General features: G+C 42.8%; 1 protein-coding gene across 1 annotated transcript in view; it reads left to right on the forward strand.

Annotated features, from left to right (window-relative positions):
* The first annotated feature begins 235 nt into the window (after positions 1-235).
* The window catches only part of LOC126100500 (U-reduvitoxin-Pr21-like), a 42,348-nt gene continuing 21,997 nt past the window's right edge, over positions 236-20,586 (forward strand). The window contains exons 1-2 of the mRNA XM_049911111.1: positions 236-389; positions 16,283-16,393. Coding sequence (XP_049767068.1) covers positions 320-389; positions 16,283-16,393 — 181 coding nt within the window. The 5' untranslated portion in view covers positions 236-319. The remainder of the gene's footprint in view (positions 390-16,282; positions 16,394-20,586) is intronic.

Consider the following 20,586-nt stretch of genomic DNA (forward strand, 5'->3'; position numbering starts at 1 on the left):
TTTGAAGACTTACGAAATAAAGAAGTATATATTACAAGACAAACTGAACGAATAAAATAAGCGATTAAAACAGAGAGATTGGCTTACGGAGGCATAGCCATTTTCCTCCCGGTCAGTATGCTAAATGATATTGGCACGAAATAACCTCTGAGACGCCATGCACTGTACAGCGTCCAGTGTGCACGTGCCCTTCGCTTCGGAAGTCAGAGGTCATCAGTAAACACAGAATTATCGCTGGGTCGACACAGCTGTCAGATAGTCGGTCGTGTCTCGGCAGCTGTTAGGTCCAGGCGTCTTCAACACTAGCAGTATAGCAGCCATGAACACCACAGCCTCCGTATTAGTCCTCCTTTTATTGGCGCTGGGGTCTCTGGTGGATGCTGAGAAAGGTACAGTAGACATTGATAAAGTACTGTGTAGATAATGCATACATCAACACACCTTTCATACTGTCTCTTGCGCCGAATGTTGCCTCCGAATGCTTTACAACGTATCACAATCTTCCGTGGAGAGTAAGTTCAGTCCACATCTACAATCGTACAGCCACCTTAGGGCTGTCGGGGAAGGGCAGTTCGTATAGCACGTGGGGCGGATTTAATTTGTTGCCAGCCTCCTCTGAGAACATATACTCCCGGAATTTTAACAATAAATCTTTCAGTGATGGACAGGAGTCTCTTGCAGCGTCCACTAGTGGAACATGATGTGAACATCCTTAGTGCTACACCACTTACTGCTTGTCAACCATATCCTGTTTAATCCACCCACGATAAACCAAAAAAAGTCACAGCCTCGGTCGTAGGAGGTCTGAAAGAATTTATTACAGCAAATCGATTTTTGTCACTGTGTGACCATCTTCAGTGCTACAAAACTATTGGCCATAAAATCAGATATGAAGACCGTATTATGTCACAGTACCAAATTTTTGCAAACAACCCATTATACTGGATATATTTCATTAAAAAGGGGGCCAAGATTTTATAGAAAAGAACCAATTAAAAACGCAATCACTGTTACCCAAGAAATCAATAATTTAAGTAATATAAAAATATAACAATACTATAAATTACGCTCTCAGCTGTACGGAGCTTTGCTGCACGCTATTGTAAGCTGCAAGCTCAGTTCAAAATTTGTTTATTAGCTGCTATGTTCTTCTGTATTGACGTCCTGTTGAAGTTGCAATATGTGTTGCGTGAAACTTCAAGACTTAATTTTTGTATGTACTATATGTTATAATTGTAATATATTCAACGTGACGTATGCCTACGTTACATAATACGGTCTTCATGTCTACTTTTATGTTTTATAATAGCACCGAAGATGGTCACAGAGTGGCTGAAATCGATTTGCTACAGCAACTGATTTCAGACCTCTTACGACGGAGGCTGACATTTTCTTTACAGTACTAATATTGCCGTCGCTGAGCACGTGGTTCCCAGTGGAATCTAACGTCAAGGAGGTTTTTCTTATACATCACAGAGCACGTCACATTTCACGAACTAGCTTCGACAGCGTAAGGAGATAAGTAGAAAGTGGATTTTACACATGCGAGCAATATAGTGGGCCTGAACTACAAATTAATACTTTGAAACACAAACGTATTGGCGCGTTCTTCTTTTTCGACGCTGGTTCGTATAACATTTTTATTGTGTGGTGGTAATTCCTGGCTTCTTCTTCTTTGGAGAAGTTATGTACGATATTAATTTTTTACTTCAGCAGAGACCAAACGTGATTAGTCAATGAGTAGCAACTACTTTGTGTTCACACATCTACGAGGGCGCTTCAAAAAATAAGATATAAATTATTACAGCTGGCGGGCTATGTTTTATTGAATGCTGCACCACACTTGAAAGTGACACAGACACATTACACTATTTTTTGTCATTGCCATCAAGCCTCTGTAAATAATGGACAGAAAGTTCTTCCAATAGTTCAGGTCCTCAACATAGAAATCCGTTCCTTGGTCAACAGAGCCATTCGAGAACCGCTGTGTGGGCGACCTCATGGTTGGAAAATCTCTTCCCACCACCTATTCTTTCAGCTCGCAGGAAGGATGGAAATCCCCTGATGAATAATGTGGAATTCCCTATCAGCAACACAGACGTCTGCGCGGCCTTGGCAACATTTCACAACGGCCAGAGGCTACTTTGCCTTTTATAGATACAGGGCCTGAATTTCACCCAAATACGGCCAAAATTTCAGGCTGAATCTGTGTGCAATTTAGACATTTTGCCCACGAGAACTGTAGTGTCCCGCGTTCTACAACTTTTCCGGTTGCCACGCCGTTTCAGTGGTCTGAGGTGAAACGACATGAGTAACTTACTTTCTAAAGTCCATAAAGTACATATTGCACCGCAATAGTGTTTGGTGGCACCGTAATGACTCCAAACATAATGAGTATGCCAAACTGAAATTTCTCTCCAAGTAACTGGAATGCATACACACCAGTTGTCATCAGAAACACTACATCTGTGGAATAAAACGTCGTTTTTAATTTTGTGATGCTGTAAAATTTATTAAGGTGGGTTTTGTGTAAGGAGAGTTTCTATTTTATGCCGCCTTGGCTCTGCATCTTGCAGTGTAGCCAGCTCTTTACACATACCAAAACAGTATTGTCTGTGCTGTGTGTCTTTCATTAGTAAAATTCTGTAGTCAGTTATCTGTCCTGTTAAATCCGAAAGATCAGTCAGTCATTGCGGTAGACACGACAAAGCGCCAGCCACAACATTAGTCTTACATTTTATACACATTTTGTCGAAACTGTATTCCTGTATGAAAGCTGTCCACCTCGTAATCTTAGGATGTAGTAGCCGACAGGTCAACAAAAAGCTCAGAATGCGGTGATCATAAAATACCTAACGTGTTATAACTGAACTTCTGAAATGCCCATATTATGGCCAGAGCTTGTAACTGAGTAGCACTCTGAAAGGGTTCTCCTAGCAAAACTAATTGTATTAACTTCTGTCCTTTTCAGACGTTTGAAATGAACATGCAACAATTCACAAAAACGATGCGTCAGTGGCAACGCAAAATTATACGTTCATGTCAACATGACAAAGGATTTCAGAATTAGCTAAAGCATTCTTTACAGCGTTGAAATCTATTTGATATTTTACTGACCATTTTCATCGGACATTCTTTTTTAATAGTCTCAATAGTGGTGGACTGTTAAGCGGTTGTCCAGGAAAAAACGATGAAAAAACGAACAATGGTCAAGAAAAGCTTCCAAATGCCGTTTTGTTTACGGAGCTGAAAAATTTATCACTGTACTTATCAGGATCAGGACTTATTCCTGAAGGAGATACCACATGTCCCAAAAATTTTATTTTCTCACGACCAAACTTTGACTTCTGCAAGTTAAGTGAGACTCCAGCCTGTGAAAATTCACGAAATGTTCCTGTATAACAGCTAAAATCAAGAGATAATCAACATATAGTGTTACTTTGTCTAGGAGATCTGGTCTGAGAACAGTATCTAGTGCCATAGTTAATAAACCAGAAATTACGCTAAGTCCAAATGGCAAAACACAAAACTGATAACTTCTAGCAGCATAGACAAAAGCTGTGTATTTCCTAGACTCATCTAACAATAAGACCTGCCAACGGGAGCAGGAGAGATCTAGCCTTGTCAAGTCATGTACTACATGAAATTCCACTAATTGCTCTTCTAGATTTTCTGGTTATTTGCAGACTGTTATAATTATTTAATTGATACCAGGCACATCCAGAATGAGACGTACTTGGCTATTATGTTTATTTACTGCTAATAATGGACTGCAGTATTGTGAATGTTATGATTCAATTATTTTTCACTGAACAGTTGACCATATTTCTCGAACTGGAGCGTCTCGTTTCATTCACGGAATGGAGTAAGATTTATAGCACAATTTGTCCTATGGAATCATGTCCACATCTATTTCTTACGCCAGGTTTCGCCTCAACAACATGTAAGTATTTCAAAAGTATGTTTCTTAAATCTAATTACAGTTGTGTATCCACATAAGCCGATTCTATTGTCTTATCTTGTAAATAAGCTGTTTTATTCTCATTTTTACCATGGTGAGTTGAGAAAGAATCTTGTAGAACACTCTCGGCCTTTAAAACGTTTAATTTAATCCCCTGGTAGTACATATCATGCACCATTGCTGATTGTATTAAATGTGCTTTGATAACCTTGCCCTCGATTCGTAAGTAGAACTGTAGAACATACCCAAATAAAAGTCTAATTTTACAGAAAAACTCCATACCCAGCAAGCAGTCGACAACAAGGCTTTTTGCAATCAGGAACAGGGTAAGACCTCTCCATTTCCAACGACGACATTTACTTTTGTCTGCGATTTGATAGGTTGCAACCTATCACCTAGAGCTCTCACAATTTTGTACCAGCTAGATTGGTACTTTGTCTACTACTTTAATCTTTTTTTAAACAAGTTGTGTGGTAAAACCTCAATAGAGGACAAGTGTCTATATTTTTTTAGGAATTTTTCCCACCATGGCAGATACCGAGGCTAGCATTAAACCCCATGATTTCTTACTGTGCAGAAGCTGATCCAAAGCAAACTTACCTCTAATATCGGAACCGTCATCATACCTTAAGAGACTGACATGATTGCCTTGAGAGCCTCTACGTCATGATACATCTGCCATCAGAGGGCTTAATGAGGTGGAAATTAGTTTGATTAAGTTTCTGTGGAGATAGCTGGAGATGCTTCGTTGGTGACTTCCTCAGTCTTTACCAAATGATTTTGATTTTGCCAACTGCTATCAGGCGCACCCTGTTGTATACAGCTATTTTGCTGATAAGTATTGTCTTCACTTCCTTGTCTCTGGGCTTCATTAACTGAATTCCAAAAACCGCTATCGTTCTTTCTGGAATTCTGTCTGCCTGCTCCCCTGGTACCCGGCGTCTTGCAAGCTATTTTTAAACCTTCCTCTGTAACTATTATCCGAATTCCGTACCCGTGACACTGTGCAGCATACATCGCACTTGGGTGACGTAGAAGGTGACATCACAGGAGCACCATAGTGATCTTTAAGATTGCCCGTGTTATATCCTGCACGTGTGGCTGACCTCAATGCTGAGTGCTATTATGGACGTTATTGCTAGAGTTATAGACCTTCATGTCCTCGTCAATAAGACCAGTAGAATCTAGAACAGACATAAAATGTTCTAAATCCTCTTCTGGTACGTGTACAAGTTTCTCACGAATATCGAAGATAACTTTGGCTTCAGAATTCTTAAAACATCTTTGTGAGAAATCGGCTCGTCCCATTAACGAGTTTTGTTTAAATATTTCTCACAGTACCTGCGAAGAACATCCTGGAGTTTAGCAGTGTCTGTGGCCCAAGGAGCTCCACGGCCTTCTATGTTGTAGGTGTTGTCTTCAGTCCTGAGAGACTGGTTTGATGCAGCTCTCCATGCTACTCTATCCTGTGCAAGATTCTTCATTTCCCAGTACTTACTGCAACCTACATCCTTCTGAATCTGCTTAGTGTATTCATCTCTTGGTCTCCCTCTACGATATTTACCCTCCACGCTGCCCTCCAATGCTAAATTTGTGATCCCTTGATGCCTCAGAACATGTCCTACAGACCGGTCCCTTCTTTTTGTCAAGTTGTGCCACAAACTCCTCTTCTCCCCAATTCTATTCAATACCACCTCATCAGTTATGTGATCTACCCATCTAATCTTCAGCATTCTTCTGTAGCACCACATTTCGAAAGCTTCTTTTCTCTTCTTGTCCAAAATATTTATCGTCCATGTTTCACTTCCATACATGGCTACACTCCATACAAATACTTTCAGAAACGACTTCCTGACACTTAAATCTATACTCGATGTTAACAAATTTCTCTTCTTCAGAAACGCTTTCCTTGCCATAGCCAGTCTACATTTTATATCCTCTCTACTTCGACCATCATCAGTTATTTTGCTCCCCAAATAGCAGATCTCATTTACTTCTTTAAGCGTCTCATTTCCTAATCTAATTCCCTCAGAATCACCTGACTTAATTCGACTACATTCCATTATCCTCGTTTTGCTTTTGTTGATGTTCATCTTATATCCTCCTTTCAAGACAATGTCCATTCCGTTCAACTGCTCCTCCAATTCCTTTGCTGTCTCTGACAGAATTACAATGTCATCGGCGAATCTCAAAATTTTTATTTCTTCTGCATGGACTTAAATACCTACTCCGAACTTTTCTTTTGTTTCCTTTACTGCTTGCTCAATATACAGATTGAATAACATCGGGGACAGGCTACAACCCTGTCTCACTCCCTCCGCAACCGCTGTTTCCCTTTCATGTCCCTCGACTCTTATAACTGCCATCTGGTTTCTGTACAAATTGTAAATAGCCTTTCGCTCCCTGTATTTTACCCCTGCCACCTATGTAGTCTGTGGTTAATCGAATGTTTTGCTGCTCAGTCCAAGACTGCAGTAACACTACTCTGGAAGCTAGTATAAACACAATTCTAAGCGGAATATTTTTCTGTGTTGTAAAAACTTGGACTTGTCTGTGATTGAGCAGATTATCCTCAAGCAAAACAGATGACAGTGCTGATGCAGTTAGTACCACATATCGTACATGAACTACCGACTGGTTATTAGATTTTGTGTCTTTATTGTACGTTGTACTACTTGTTGCAGTAGGACTGGTGTAATAATCACATACTTTATAGACTGTCGGTAGGGTGCATTGAACCACGCAGCTGACTGTAGACAGTTCCTGCTATGCGGTCGTGATTTGAGAAATTACTTGGTCACGCCTTTCTGGCATAACTTTGTTTAAAGTAGCTTTTATTTTTTCAGATTCGGATTTTGTAGATCTGCCAGCACTGTCTAATTCGGACATAGCGGCTGTGACCGTTTCTTCTACGGCTCACTATAGTTCTGAATTTCTGAATTTATCTCTCATACTTTTGTGAAAACCATTGTGGAAAATCATTCACAATGTGTTTCCAACTGTTCATTGATTTGTTTTTGAGCCTTCACGCTTTGTTCTTCTTGGAAAGTATGGAATTTTTTTTCTAACTGCAGAAGGGTACTTTTAATTGTTGTTTATCTTTAGATAATGTCCGTACATCTTCCGGAATTCCATGACAAGCTTTCATCATTTGCTAGAGTATCTTACTGTAATGATATGCTGAAAATAGCAATCAGTTTCTCCTTTTTATTTGAGTGTTTTTTATCATTAGACTGTGTTGTAATTCTTTGTACTGGTTTTGCAATTCTTTGGATTGGTTTTTTACTCCTTTCGATTGATTCTCTAATTAGGTAATTATGTCGCCTCTCATTTTACCTTAAAATTTTCTGATGATAGAACAATGAGGTCATTTTGTTGTCTGGCTGTTTGCATTTTCATTTCAGGTGAAATATTGCCAATAGGAATATTTACTTCAAGTGAAATTTATCATCAGATTTATGAATTACGTTACTCGAAAGATCACCTAAATTAGGATCATTTTCACACATTGAATTATTTTTCATAATATGATCATGAGTTTCAGAGCGCGATTACACTCGGCTCCGGAAACTCGTGTATGTTCAACTTCCAAGTTAGCAAACTAGTTCTGTTCAAAGTTAATGCCTTCCCGTGCAGTCATTTTAGGAATCTTACCTAATTTTACCATATCATTAATGTAAATCAAAAATATTTTTTCAAAAATTTTGAATGACTACGATCTGAAAAACATGTACTAGATAACAATATCCAGCTCAAGAATGACATTACAGATAAAAAATTACGTAGCCAGTCATCTTGTGACTTACATTCACGTAATCTCACTGACGGTGCCAAAAATTATTGAATGACTTGGAAGAAAATTTCAGTATAACATTTTTTAAATTTTTTTTCTAAGTGGTTTGATGCGGCCCGCTACGAATTCCTCTCCAGTGCCTACCTCCGTTACAGAGTACAACTGGCACCCTGTGTCCTCAGTTATTTGCTGCATATATTCCAGCCTTTGTTTACCTCCAGAGTCTTTACGCCCTCTACTAGCATTGAGCGTTTTCCGTCATATGTTAACAGGTATCCTAAAATCCTGCCCCTTATTGTTGACAATGTTTCCCATGCATTCCTTTCTCCTGAGAACCTCCTTTTTCTTAACCTTATCAGTCCACTTAATTTTCAACATTCTTCTGTAGCACCACATCTCAAATGCTCCGATTCTCTTCTTTTCTGGTTTTCACTCAGTCCATGTTTCCCTACTGTACAACGCTGTTCTACAGTCGTACATTCTCAGAAATTTCTTCCTCAAATTAAGACCTGCGTTTGATCAGCGGACTTCTAACGTCCAGGAATGCCCTTCTCGCCGGTTTTTTTGTCCTCCTTCCTCCGTCCGTCGTGGACTATTTTGCTGCCTAGGTAGCTGAAGCCATTAACTTCTTCCCGTCGTGATCACCAACCTTGATGTTAAGGTTCTCTCTGTTCTCATTTCTGCTACTTCTCACTACTCTCGTCTTTCTTCGATTTACTCTCGGACTATATTCTGTATTCATTAGACTCTTCACTCCATTTAGCAGATCCTGATGATAGCAATATCGCCACTGAATCTTATCACTGTTATTCCTCTACATTGAACGTTAATTCCACTCTTGAAACTTGCTTTTGTTTCCGTCGTTGCTTCTTCGATCTATAGATTGCACAATAGAAGTGAAAGACTACATCCCTCTCTTACAATCTGTTCAATTATAGCACTTCGTTTTTGGTCTTCCACTCTTATTGTTCCCTCTTGGTTCTTGTACGCATTGTATATTACCCGTCTTCCCCTTACCCCTACGTTACTCAGATTTTTTAACATCTTGCACCATTTGACATTGTCGAACGCTTTTTCCAGGTCTATAAATCCTTTGAAAGTGTCCTGATTTTCTTTGGTCGTGCTTCTATTATCAGCCACAACGTCAGAGTTGCCTCTCTGATGCCTTTACCAAAGCCAAATTAATCGCCATGTAACACACCCGCAATTTTCTTTTCCATTCTGCTGTTTGTATTATTGTTGTCAGTAACTTGGATGCATGAGCTGTTATTCTGACTGTGCGATAATTCTCACACTTGTCGGCTGTTGCTATCTTCAGAATTCTTTGGATGATGTTTGTCCGAAAGGTTGATGGTATATCGCTAGTCTTATCCAGTCTACACACCAATATGAATAGTCGTTTTGTTGCAACTTCCCATCTACGATTTTACAAATTCTGATGGAATGTTATCTATCCCTTCTGCATTATTCAAAATTAGTCTTCCGAAGCTCTTTTAAAGTCTAATTCTGGATTCCCTATCTCTTCTACATCGACTGAGGTTTCTTCTTCTGTCACGTCGTCAGACAAGTCTTTCCCCCCTCGTATAGGCCCTCAGTGTACTCTCTCCACCAATCCGCTATCTGTTCTGCATTTAACACTGGAATTCCCATTGCACTTTTAATGCTATGACCTTCGTTCTTAATTTTACCGAAGGTTGATTTGACTTTCCTGTATGCTGAGTCATTCCTTCCAACATTATATTCTTTCTCGATTTCTTCACATTTTTCATGCACTCATTTCCTCTTAGCTTCCCAGCACTTCTTACTAATACATTACTAAGCGATTTTATTTCTGTAGTTCTGAATTCCGTGAACATTTTTGTACTTCCTTCTCACGTCGATCAACTGAAATATTTCTTCTGTTACCCATTGCAGTTACTATATTTTTACCTTTCTTTTCAACTTCTGTGATTGCCCTTGTTGGAGATGTCCATTCCTCTTCAACTGAACTGCCTACTGAGCTATTCCTTACGGCAGAGGACTTCAAGCATATATCTTCATTCTGTAGTACTTCGTTATATCACATCTTGGTGGATTTATTCTTCCTGACTAATCTCTTAAACTTCATCCTGCTCTTCATCACTACGAAATTGTGATCTGAATCTGTACCTGCTCCAGGGTAAGCCTTAAAATCCTACGTCTGATTACCAGATCTCTGCCTTACCATGATGTAATGTAACTATCTCTACCCAAGTACACCTCCTCCTCTTGTGTTTCTGGAACAGATTATTCGCTATTACTAGCTGAAATTTATTTCAGAACTCAATTAGTCTGCTTCCTCTGTCATTCCTAGTACCACACCCACATCCTCCCGTAGCCCGTTCTTTCACTCTTTTCGGTACAACCACATTCCAATCTCCCATGACTTACATTTCTACATTCCTTTACATATTCAATTACCACTTTCCTATTCATAATGAGCCCTACTCCCGTTATACCATTTTCTGCTGCTGTTGATTCATAATGAGCCCTACTCCCGTTATACCATTTTCTGCTGCTGTTGATGTTACTCATCTGCCCAGAAACCCTTGTCTTCCTTCCATTTCACTTCACTAATTCCCACTGTTTGTAGACTGAGACTTACCGTTTTCCTTTTCAGATTTTTTAGCTTCCCTACCCCGTTCAAACTTTTGATATTCCACGCCCCACTCATAGAACGTTATCCTTTGGATGGTTATTCAATCTTTTCGTCATGGTCACTCCACATGGGGAAGTTGTGATGATGATGATAAATTATGGGATTTCATAAATAAGGAAATGCAGAGGAATTTCAATATTTATTCGGATGCAGAAAATACAATATAAACACCTTGCACATATTAAAAGACTCGAACCGACCAGGACAACAAGGGAAATTCAGTAGCTCTGCGACACTCGAAACAAAACTAAAATCAACAAAATAATGTTAATTATATCAGTATAAGAAGACGCGAAAGATGGAGGGATTAACATAACTCGGAATGCTCGTCGGAAAAACGTTTACGCAGAAAATTTACTACTTGATTACTGCGGCAGCATATCAACTCAACAAGACCGGAACCATTCTGACACAGCGTAGAAGCGAGTCTATCCTGAGGAAACGAGAGTGATATGGGCACGAATGAAGCCCGAAAGAAAATTCAGAAATGACGTTTGTTATATGTTGTATGGTAGAATACGGGTCAAACGTTAATAATAGATACAAAAACTATACACTAACTAAACAAATGGCAGATACGGTTAATATTGTACATACAAATTATACACTGTCTCATTTGACGTACACGGACAGCCCTAAGTAATGCGGAACTGACCATTAAATTTTACCAGAGGTGGATCCACCAGTATGAGAGTAGGAGAGGAGTACTCTGCTGTCAACAGAGAAGCAGTGAAAGCAGAATGGATCTGTTAGGAGAGGTCAGTGACTCTGAACGTGAACCAGTCATGTGATGTTACTTGAGTAATAAATCCATCTCGGACATTTCAGTCCTTCTAAAGCTGCCCCAGTCAGCTGTTGGCAACGTGACAGTGAAATACACGTAGATACGAGAGGGCTCTGCTACAACTGAACGAAGATCAGATAGATGTCATGTAGTGACGGACAGGGAACATCGAGCATGATGATTATAAAACAACCACATGAAATGCTCGGAAGTAGTCAGCCGTGAGTTGCAAAGGGCTATCAGCAATCACGCTAGCAGAACGACTGTCTGTATGTGTGTAGCAGTCCAGCTTGACCACGTTTCTACAGTCAGTGCTAAGCCGTTCTTGAGGTGGTGTAGAGAATCACTGGATACAACTGATTTGGAGAAACGAATCGCGCTCGCTTTACCCAGTGGCAGTTTGGTGGGCGGGTTTGGGTCCTTACTGCACTTAAGAAAACGGTAAATACGGAAGTTTGTAAACACAGTTGATAACATTGCGTGCTGCGTATAGCACCGAACCATTTTGGAAACGATTTTTCAGCATATGAGGCAAAGATTGGTGATAAATGCAATTCCTGAAATCAACTGTGCCCATAATCACAACCTGAACCCAATGGAACACTTTTGAGATGCAGCAGAACATCCATTTTCCTTAAAAACAGCCATCAAACGCGCAAGTTCTTGGGTTAAGCTGTCAGCGTCAGAAATGGCATATGCTCGCTGTTTTTATTTAACGGTAACATTTTTGAACAGAATGACGGAATGGCTATGGGTAGTCCTTTATCACCCATAGTCGCCAATTTATTTATGGAGGACTTCTAGACACTGAGAACTGTTTTTAAGGAAATGGATACTCCGAGAAGCAGATTCGTCGGGCCATAGAGTTTGGACCATCTCTGGAGGTGCATGAAGAGGAACATAGATCGGTCCTTATGCTGGAGGCATATCGTTTAAGATTAGACGAATTTTAAGGAATTTTAACATTAAGAGTGTGTTCCGTCCACCTTCTAAGATTAGGGCACTACTCGGCTCTGTGAAAGATGATTTGGGGCTTAGGAAACCCGGTGTATGCCAAATTCCGTGTGAATGTGGGAATGCTTACATTCGCACAGTACATGACAGGTGTGAGGAACACCGCCGTCATACGAGGCTATAACAGCTGGAAAAATCGGCAGTAGCAGAACACTGCTTAAACGAGGGACACAGTATGAAATATGATGAAACTGTGGTAGTTGCCAACATTTCCAGTTTTTGGAACAGTGTCTGTAAAGAGGCGATTGAAATTAGGTTGGCGGATAATTTAACCAACAGAGACAATGGGTTTCCTCTTAGCAAGACATGGAAACTTGTATTATCTCGCATCAAAATTGAACGTGCTTCGGTGCGGCCCTGACTGCGATATTTCGTTGCCAGCAGTGTTCCACTAAGGGCGGCGCCACCTCCCTGTCTTGGAGGGCAGCAACCGTGATGGGCGGCGCTTGCGTAGTGTACTGAACGGTGGCCTATATAGGACGTCGATTTGCAGCCTGGCGTCAGTTCTCAGCGGGACTCATCAGCAGAAGCAGCATTCTCCTGAAGATAGCGACCAGTTGTATCGCCGAAATATCGAGTCAAGTTGATATTAGGATCCGGCAGCAAACCCGAAGGACTTATTACTCCGGGAAAGCCGACGTAGTCACATCAAGTCCCAATTATGTTTTACGTTATAATTGAGTATTAAAAGGCCACTCCATTGATATATTATCCAAAATAACATTAATGTGTATAAAGGTAACTACACAGAAATTACCACTCATCTCGGTTAGCATATAAAATGGGGCGATGATAAAGTTTCCGTTTGAGGTCGTTGCTACAGCGTATACGCCTATGCGGGTATATAAGCGCGAACGTCTAGAGGAGGGGTTCGTGTGGCATTCAAGACGTACAGACTTGCGGTGCGGTAAATGCAGAAACGTGAACTATGGCGATGTTACTACCAAACTTGTCCAAACAGGACCTATATGCTGTTATTCTCCTCTTGGCTGCCAAAGAACAAACACGAGCAGACATTCATTAGAGAAAGAAGAATACACTCCTGGAAATTGAAATAAGAACACCGTCAATTCATTGTCCCAGGAAGGGGAAACTTTATTGACACATTCCTGGGGTCAGATACGTCACATGATCACACTGACAGAACCACAGGCGCATAGACACAGGCAACAGAGCATGCACAATGTCGGCACTAGTACAGTGTATATCCACCTTTCGCAGCAATGCAGGCTGCTACTCTCCCATGGAGACGATCGTAGAGATGCTGGATGTAGTCCTGTGGAACGGCTTGCCATGCCATTTCCACCTGGCGCCTCAGTTGGACCAGCGTTCGTGCTGGACGTGCAGACCGCGTGAGACGACGCTTCATCCAGTCCCAAACATGCTCAATGGGGGACAGATCCGGAGATCTTGCTGGCCAGGGTAGTTGACTTACACCTTCTAGAGCACGTTGGTGGCACGGGATACATGCGGACGTGCATTGTCCTGTTGGAACAGCAAGTTCCCTTGCCGGTCTAGGAATGGTAGAACGATGGGTTCGATGACGGTTTGGATGTACCGTGCACTATTCAGTGTCCCCTCGACGATCACCAGTGGTGTACGGCCAGTGTAGGAGATCGCTCCCCACACCATGATGCCGGGTGTTGGCCCTGTGTGCCTCGGTCGTGTGCAGTCCTGATTGTGGCGCTCACCTGCACGGCGCCAAACACGCATACGACCATCATTGGCACCAAGGCAGAAGCGACTCTCATCGCTGAAGACGACACGTCTCCATTCGTCCCTCCATTCACGCCTGTCGCGACACCACTGGAGGCGGGCTGCACGATGTTGGGGCGTGAGCGGAAGACGGCCTAACGGTGTGCGGGACCGTAGCCCAGCTTCATGGAGACGGTTGCGAATGGTCCTCGCCGATACCCCAGGAGCAACAGTGTCCCTAATTTGCTGGGAAGTGGCGATGCGGTCCCCTACGGCACTGCGTAGGATCCTACGGTCTTGGCGTGCATCCGTGCGTCGCTGCGGTCCGGTCCCAGGTCGACGGGCACGTGCACCTTCCGCCGACCACTGGCGACAACATCGATGTACTGTGGAGACCTCACGCCCCACGTGTTGAGCAATTCGGCGGTACGTCCACCCGGCCTCCCGCATACCCACTATCGCCCTCGCTCAAAGTCCGTCAACTGCACATACGGTTCACGTCCACGCTGTCGCGGCATGCTGCCAGTGTTAAAGACTGCGATGGAGCTCCGTATGCCACGGCAAACTGGCTGACACTGACGGCGGCGGTGCACAAATGCTGCGCAACTAGCGCCATTCGACGGCCAACACCGCGGTTCCTGGTGTGTCCGCTGTGGCGTGCGTGTGATCATTGCTTGTACAGCCCTCTTGCAGTGTCCGGAGCAAGTATGGTGGGTCTGACACACCGGTGTCAATGTGTTCTTTTTTCCATTTCCAGGAGTGTATGAATGGAGCAGCAAGTTTGATGAAAACCTCCATTGTGGAATTGTGCGCCAAATTCTGTACTGGCCGCGAGTCGACACAAGACGCCATGCGATTATCACTTCATTGGAGTCGTAAAAAAAGGCCTTCATAGGTCAACGATTCCAGTCGGACGATGATGTGATGCAGGCGGTTGTGGACTTATTTATACAGCAAAACATTGTGTTTTACCGAACGAATGTATCTTCAACCTGGTTGTGGAGTGACAGCCTCAGTGCTCAGGGCGATTATGCATGATTGACGTACCGATTCAGGAGCGTACGGCATTGGAACGGAAACGTTTTGATCGCCCATTGTATAAGTTGTTTTGTTCCACACACTAAGCAGCCGTTTGCAGTGCAGCGGTTCACATTTCAGGCTGATGAATAGGTTTTGGAATGGCCTATAGGCTATACAGGTATCCAGAATAGGAAGAACAAAATGTATGGAATGCAACCTTCCGGTCCCTACAGGTCTAATGGGCTGCTGCATTACATATTTTCACAATGTGCTGGGACTGCTAAGTTCCGTCAGTAAATCTACATCTACATCTATATTTATACTCCGCAAGCCACCCAACGGTGTGTGGCAGAGTGCACTTTACGTGTCACTGTCATTATCTCCATTTCCTGTTCCAGTCGCATATGGTTCGCGAGAAGAACGACGGCCGGAAAGCCTTCGTGCGCGCTCGAATCTCTCTAATTTTACATTCGTGATCTCTTCGGGAGGTATAAGTAGGGGGAAGCAATATATTCGATACCTCATCCAGAAACGCACCCTCTCAAAACCTGTACAGCAAGCTACACCGCGATGCAGAACGCCTCTCTTGCAGAGTCTGCCACTTGAGTTTGCTAAACATCTCCGTAACGCTATCACGCTTACCAGATAACCCTGTGACGAAACGCGCCGCTCTCCTTTGGATCTTCTCTATCTCCTCTGTCAACCCGACCTGGTACGGATCCCACACTGATGAGCAATACTCAAGTATAAGTCGAACGAGTGTTTTGTAAGCCACCTCCTTTGTTGATGGACTACATTTTCTAAGGACTCTCCCAATAAATATCAACCTGACACCCGTCTTACCAACAATTAATTTTATATGATCATTCCACTTCAAATCGTTCTCTAAAGGGTTTAGAGATTTTTACCCCCTTCGCGGAGGATTGTGCACACGTTAATGTGGCTGCACTGAAGAAGGTGGGTTGTTAGGGTTTTCCAGCCTACATAGCTCCTCCTACCCCGTGGCCCTCTATATGGAGGGGGGGAGGGGGCTGGGGGCTTACATCGCACGCACCCCACAGCGCCCTCTGGCAGCAGCGCCAGCTTAGGAGTTAACTGAAAGGGTGAACAATCGCGAAGGAGGAGGAGATTAGTGTTTAACGTCCCGTCGACGACAAGGTCATTAGAGCCGGAGCACAAGCTCAGATTAGGAAAGGATGGAGAGGAAAAATGGACACGCCTTTTGAAGATGGCCGGAGATGGTTTGAACTGTCATCCTCGCGAATGCGCGTCCAGTGTACTAACAACTGCGCTACCCTGCTCGATGTGAACAGTCCTAACAATGATGCTGTTTTTCAGAATGCACTCCTGGCGAGACGAAGCAACTGGACTGCAACACATGCTTCTGCAGCGATTCCGGCTTCTGGGGATGCACGCTCATGGGGTGTCGCACGTATACTCTGCAGCCAGGTCTGTATCAGTGGCTTTACATCTCATGTTGCTCAGCGACTTAGCTTTAAATGGCAGTTTTGTGGTAAAAACCATGAAGATACTATCAACTGATTCCAAATGTTCTGTGTTTTCGTATAATTATACTTATATGTGAAACAATAGAGGGCAAAAATCCAACGACTGCCTCAAGCTTTTCGACCAGACGCGAAGTTTAACATCCTCTTTGTTTTTCAAATGGCTCAAGATATCGAAAAGATATTTACTGCCAATGACAGTACACAGAGGGGCATGTAACTCTATGGGATACTGAAATGAAAACGAGATACATGGAAAAAAGTATAGAAACTATTTATTATTTCAAAAGTAATCGCCATAACTGTCAATATATTTATCCCACCGTGACACAAGATGGTCAGTTTCTTCAATGGAGCAATATTTGGGTTGTTTACGTAATCATGATTGCGCCCAAGCGTGCACCTCTTTGTCTGAAGCAAATCAGCAGCCACGAAAGTTTTTCTTCAGGGCTCCAAAATCGTAAAAACCTCAAGGGGAGAGATAGGGGCTGTATGGACGATGCGTAAGAGCTTCCCAGAGAAGTTTCTGCAAAGTAGTCGACACAGCGAGACCTTCAGAGGTAGTGGTCCGGATTGCTGTACACACCGGTATCTCTAATACCCAGCAACACGTTCCCTTGCACTGATGCATGCCTGTAATCTCGTGGCACACTATAGTCAAGTTCATCAAGGCACTGTTGGTCCAGATTGTCCCACTCCTCAACGGAGATTCGGCGTAGATCTCTCACAACGTTTGGTGAGTCACGTAGTACATAAATAACCCTTTTCAATGTACCCCACACATGTTCGATAGGGTTTATGTCTGGAGAACATGCTGGCCACTGGAGTCTAGCGATGTCGTTATCCTGAAGGAAGTTATTCATGAGATGTCCACGATTGTCGTCCACGAAGACGAACGCCTCGCCAATATGCTGCCAATATAGTTGCACTATCGACCGGAGGATGGCACTCACCTACCGTACAGCTGTTACGGCGCCTTCCATGACCACCAGCGGCGTACGTCGGCCCCACATAATACCACCCCAAAACAGCAGGGAACTTCCACCTTGCTGCACTAGCAGGACAGTGTGTCTAACGCGTTCAGCCTGACCGGGTTGCCTCCACTCATCGGTGAAGGGAACGTGATGCCAATCCTGAGCGATCCATTCGGCATGTTGTTGGGCCCATCTGTACAGCGCTGCATGGTGTCGTGGTTGCAAAGATGGACCTCGCCATGGACGTCGAAAGTGAAGTTGCGCATCATGCAGCCTATTGCGCACAGTTTGAATCTTAACACGACGTCCTGTGGCTGCACGAAAAGCATTATTCAACATGGTGGCGTAGCTGTCAGCTCCGAGCCGTAATCGGTAGGTAGCGGTCATCCACTGCAGTAGTAGCCCTTAGACAGCCTGAGCGGGACATGTCATCGACAGTTCCTGTCTCTCTGTTTCTCCTCCATGTCCGAACAACATCGCTTTGGTTCACTCCGAGACTACTGGACACTTCGGTTGTTGAGAGCCCTTCTTGGCACAAAGTAACAATGCGGACGCGATCGAAACGCGGTATTGACCGTCTAGGCATGACTGAACTACAGACAACACGAGCCGTATACCTCCTTCGTGGTGGAGTGACGAACTGATCGGCTGTCGGACCCCCTCTGCCTAATAGGCGCTGCTCATGCATGGTTGTTTACATCTTTGGGTGGATTTAGTGACATCTCTCAACAATCAAAGGGTCTGGGTTCGTGATACAATATCCACAGTCAATGTCTATCTTCACGAGTTCTAGGAACCGGGGTGATGCAAAACTTTTTTTGATGTGTGTGATATATGATCAGTTTTCCTCTCCCCAAACTGTACGAACCATGATCTTAGCGCGATATGGTGGCTTGCTTACCTCTATAATGTTGTTGTCGGTGACGGAGGTGCAGTCGCACTAGAGGAGGCGCCACCTATGGTTTGTGAAGAGGGGCAGCAGCCCTTCCAGTAGTAGCGGGGACAATACTTTGGCTGACAGATTGAACTGCCTGTTTAACAATAGCCAATACTGTCCTATTCTGTTGGTACAGTGAATGTCTAAAAACAAGGGTAAATTGCGACCATTATACTTGTTGTTGACATTAAGCTCTACAGTACGATTTAATGGCGTGGGCATCCTCTTGTGTAAAATTTTTTGACAGTAAAATCGTCTGGATTCAAACGTCCAAGTTGGAACTACTCAGGACAATGTTACCATCAGGAACTATCCCATATGGCGTTCTACGGGTTGGAAGGTGGAATGTTGGATTGTTCAGTCGAAGAGCTACGTGAGAGAGCCTGAAAAGAGAAACAGAAAGGCTGAAGCCAGATATGGTAGGGATTAGCAACGTGTGATGGCGGTTAGAGTAGGACTTCTGATCAGCTGAATGTGTTAACAACACAAAACTGTGCGTAACGCGGTGGATGATTAATGAATAAGAAAATAGTGATCAAGACTGAGTTACAATGAAAAATATAGGAGCCCATTATCGTAGCCAATAGGAATAGGCTCGATCTGCCATAGTAGTAATGTACCTACTAACTACGCAGATGATGAAGATATTGGGAAATGTATTATGACTTAAATGAAATTCTTCAGTTCATTAAAGGAGATGAAAATATAATTTTGATATAAGATGGAAATCGATAGTACAAGAAAGAAGTGAATTAAAAATTGTAGGCGAACATGGGCTGACGGAAAGCAATGAAAGAAGCAGTCCCGTAGTAGAATTTCGCACACAACGTAACTTAACATATTCAAGATACCTGGAAACACCATATCGTTTCAGACAGATTACATTCTGATAAGACAGAAATTTCGCAACCAGATTTTAAACTGCGAAATGTTTCCGGTGGCAGATGTGGACACTCACGATAATTTATTCGTTATAAACAAGGCGTTCAAACCGAATACATTACTAAAAAGTAATATCGACAGAAAATGCAAATTTATGAACAGGAAGTTTGTAGAACCTTGCATGTCCATAGAAAACATAAGAGTATATGCTGGCTATAGGAACATTTAAGAGACATTTGCATGGAGATAAGTAGATGTATGAACATTAAGACCCGGTACCTCTGAAAATATGGAGAAAATGTGGAAGGCAGGTACTGAGGGGCATGAATATTATCGAACCTTCATTTTAATGAGCATCGTGCATATGTTGTTCGAACACTGGTTTCACGCAGCTCTTTTCGCTAGTCAATCCCGTAGAAGTCACTCTACCTCTGCATAACTGCTGTAGCCAACATCCATTTGATCCAGCCTAACGTATTCGACCCTTGGTCTACCTATACAATTTTTTACACCCCTCGCTCCTCTCCAGTGTAAAATAACGATTCCTTGAGACCACAGTCTCCTACGTGTTGCAGAACTCTCATTTTAGTCAGGTTGTATTAACCCCTTTTTCCACAGTGAATTTCGGTACCTCCTCATTACTTATTCGATTTACTCATTGAATCTTCAGCATTTCTCTGTAGCTATTGTCTTCTTGCCTGACACTTCAGGAAAGGCTTCCTAGCATTTTAATTCATACTTCTCTTTTTCAGAAACGTTTTTCCTGAAATAACCTCCCTACTTCAACGGTCATCAGTTATTTCGGTGCTCGAACAGAAAAACTCATCTACTACTCATAGCGTGTCACTTCCTAATCTAACTGCCTCATTATCTCCTGATTTGATTCGGTTACATTCATTTTTTATTTTGTTGATATTCATCCAATAACCTATTTTCAAGACACTACCCAGTTCCTATGACTGATTTTCCAAAGCCTCTGACCTCTCTGACAGAATTATAATGCCGTCAGCAATATTGAAACTTTTTATTTCTTCTCCCTTACCTTAATTCTCTTTCCAATTTCTCCTCGGTTTTCTTTACTTCTTGCTCAATGTACAGATTGAATAACGTCGCAGATAGGCTACAACCCCGCCTGAATCCCTTCTCGGGCACTGTTCCTCTTGTAACTGCCGTCTGTTCACTGCGCAAGTTGTAGGTAATTTTCCGCCCAATTGCTTTATCCCTGCTGCCTTCTGCACTTCAGATAGTGAATTCTAGTAATTCTCTGAACTTCAGTCACCTTTCCAACTATCTCCTTCGTTACTTTCATAACATGCTCCAAATTTAGATAGAATAACGACTGCG

The sequence above is a fragment of the Schistocerca cancellata genome, chromosome 9 (assembly GCF_023864275.1).
Source record: "Schistocerca cancellata isolate TAMUIC-IGC-003103 chromosome 9, iqSchCanc2.1, whole genome shotgun sequence".
NCBI classification, from domain to species: domain Eukaryota; kingdom Metazoa; phylum Arthropoda; class Insecta; order Orthoptera; family Acrididae; genus Schistocerca; species Schistocerca cancellata.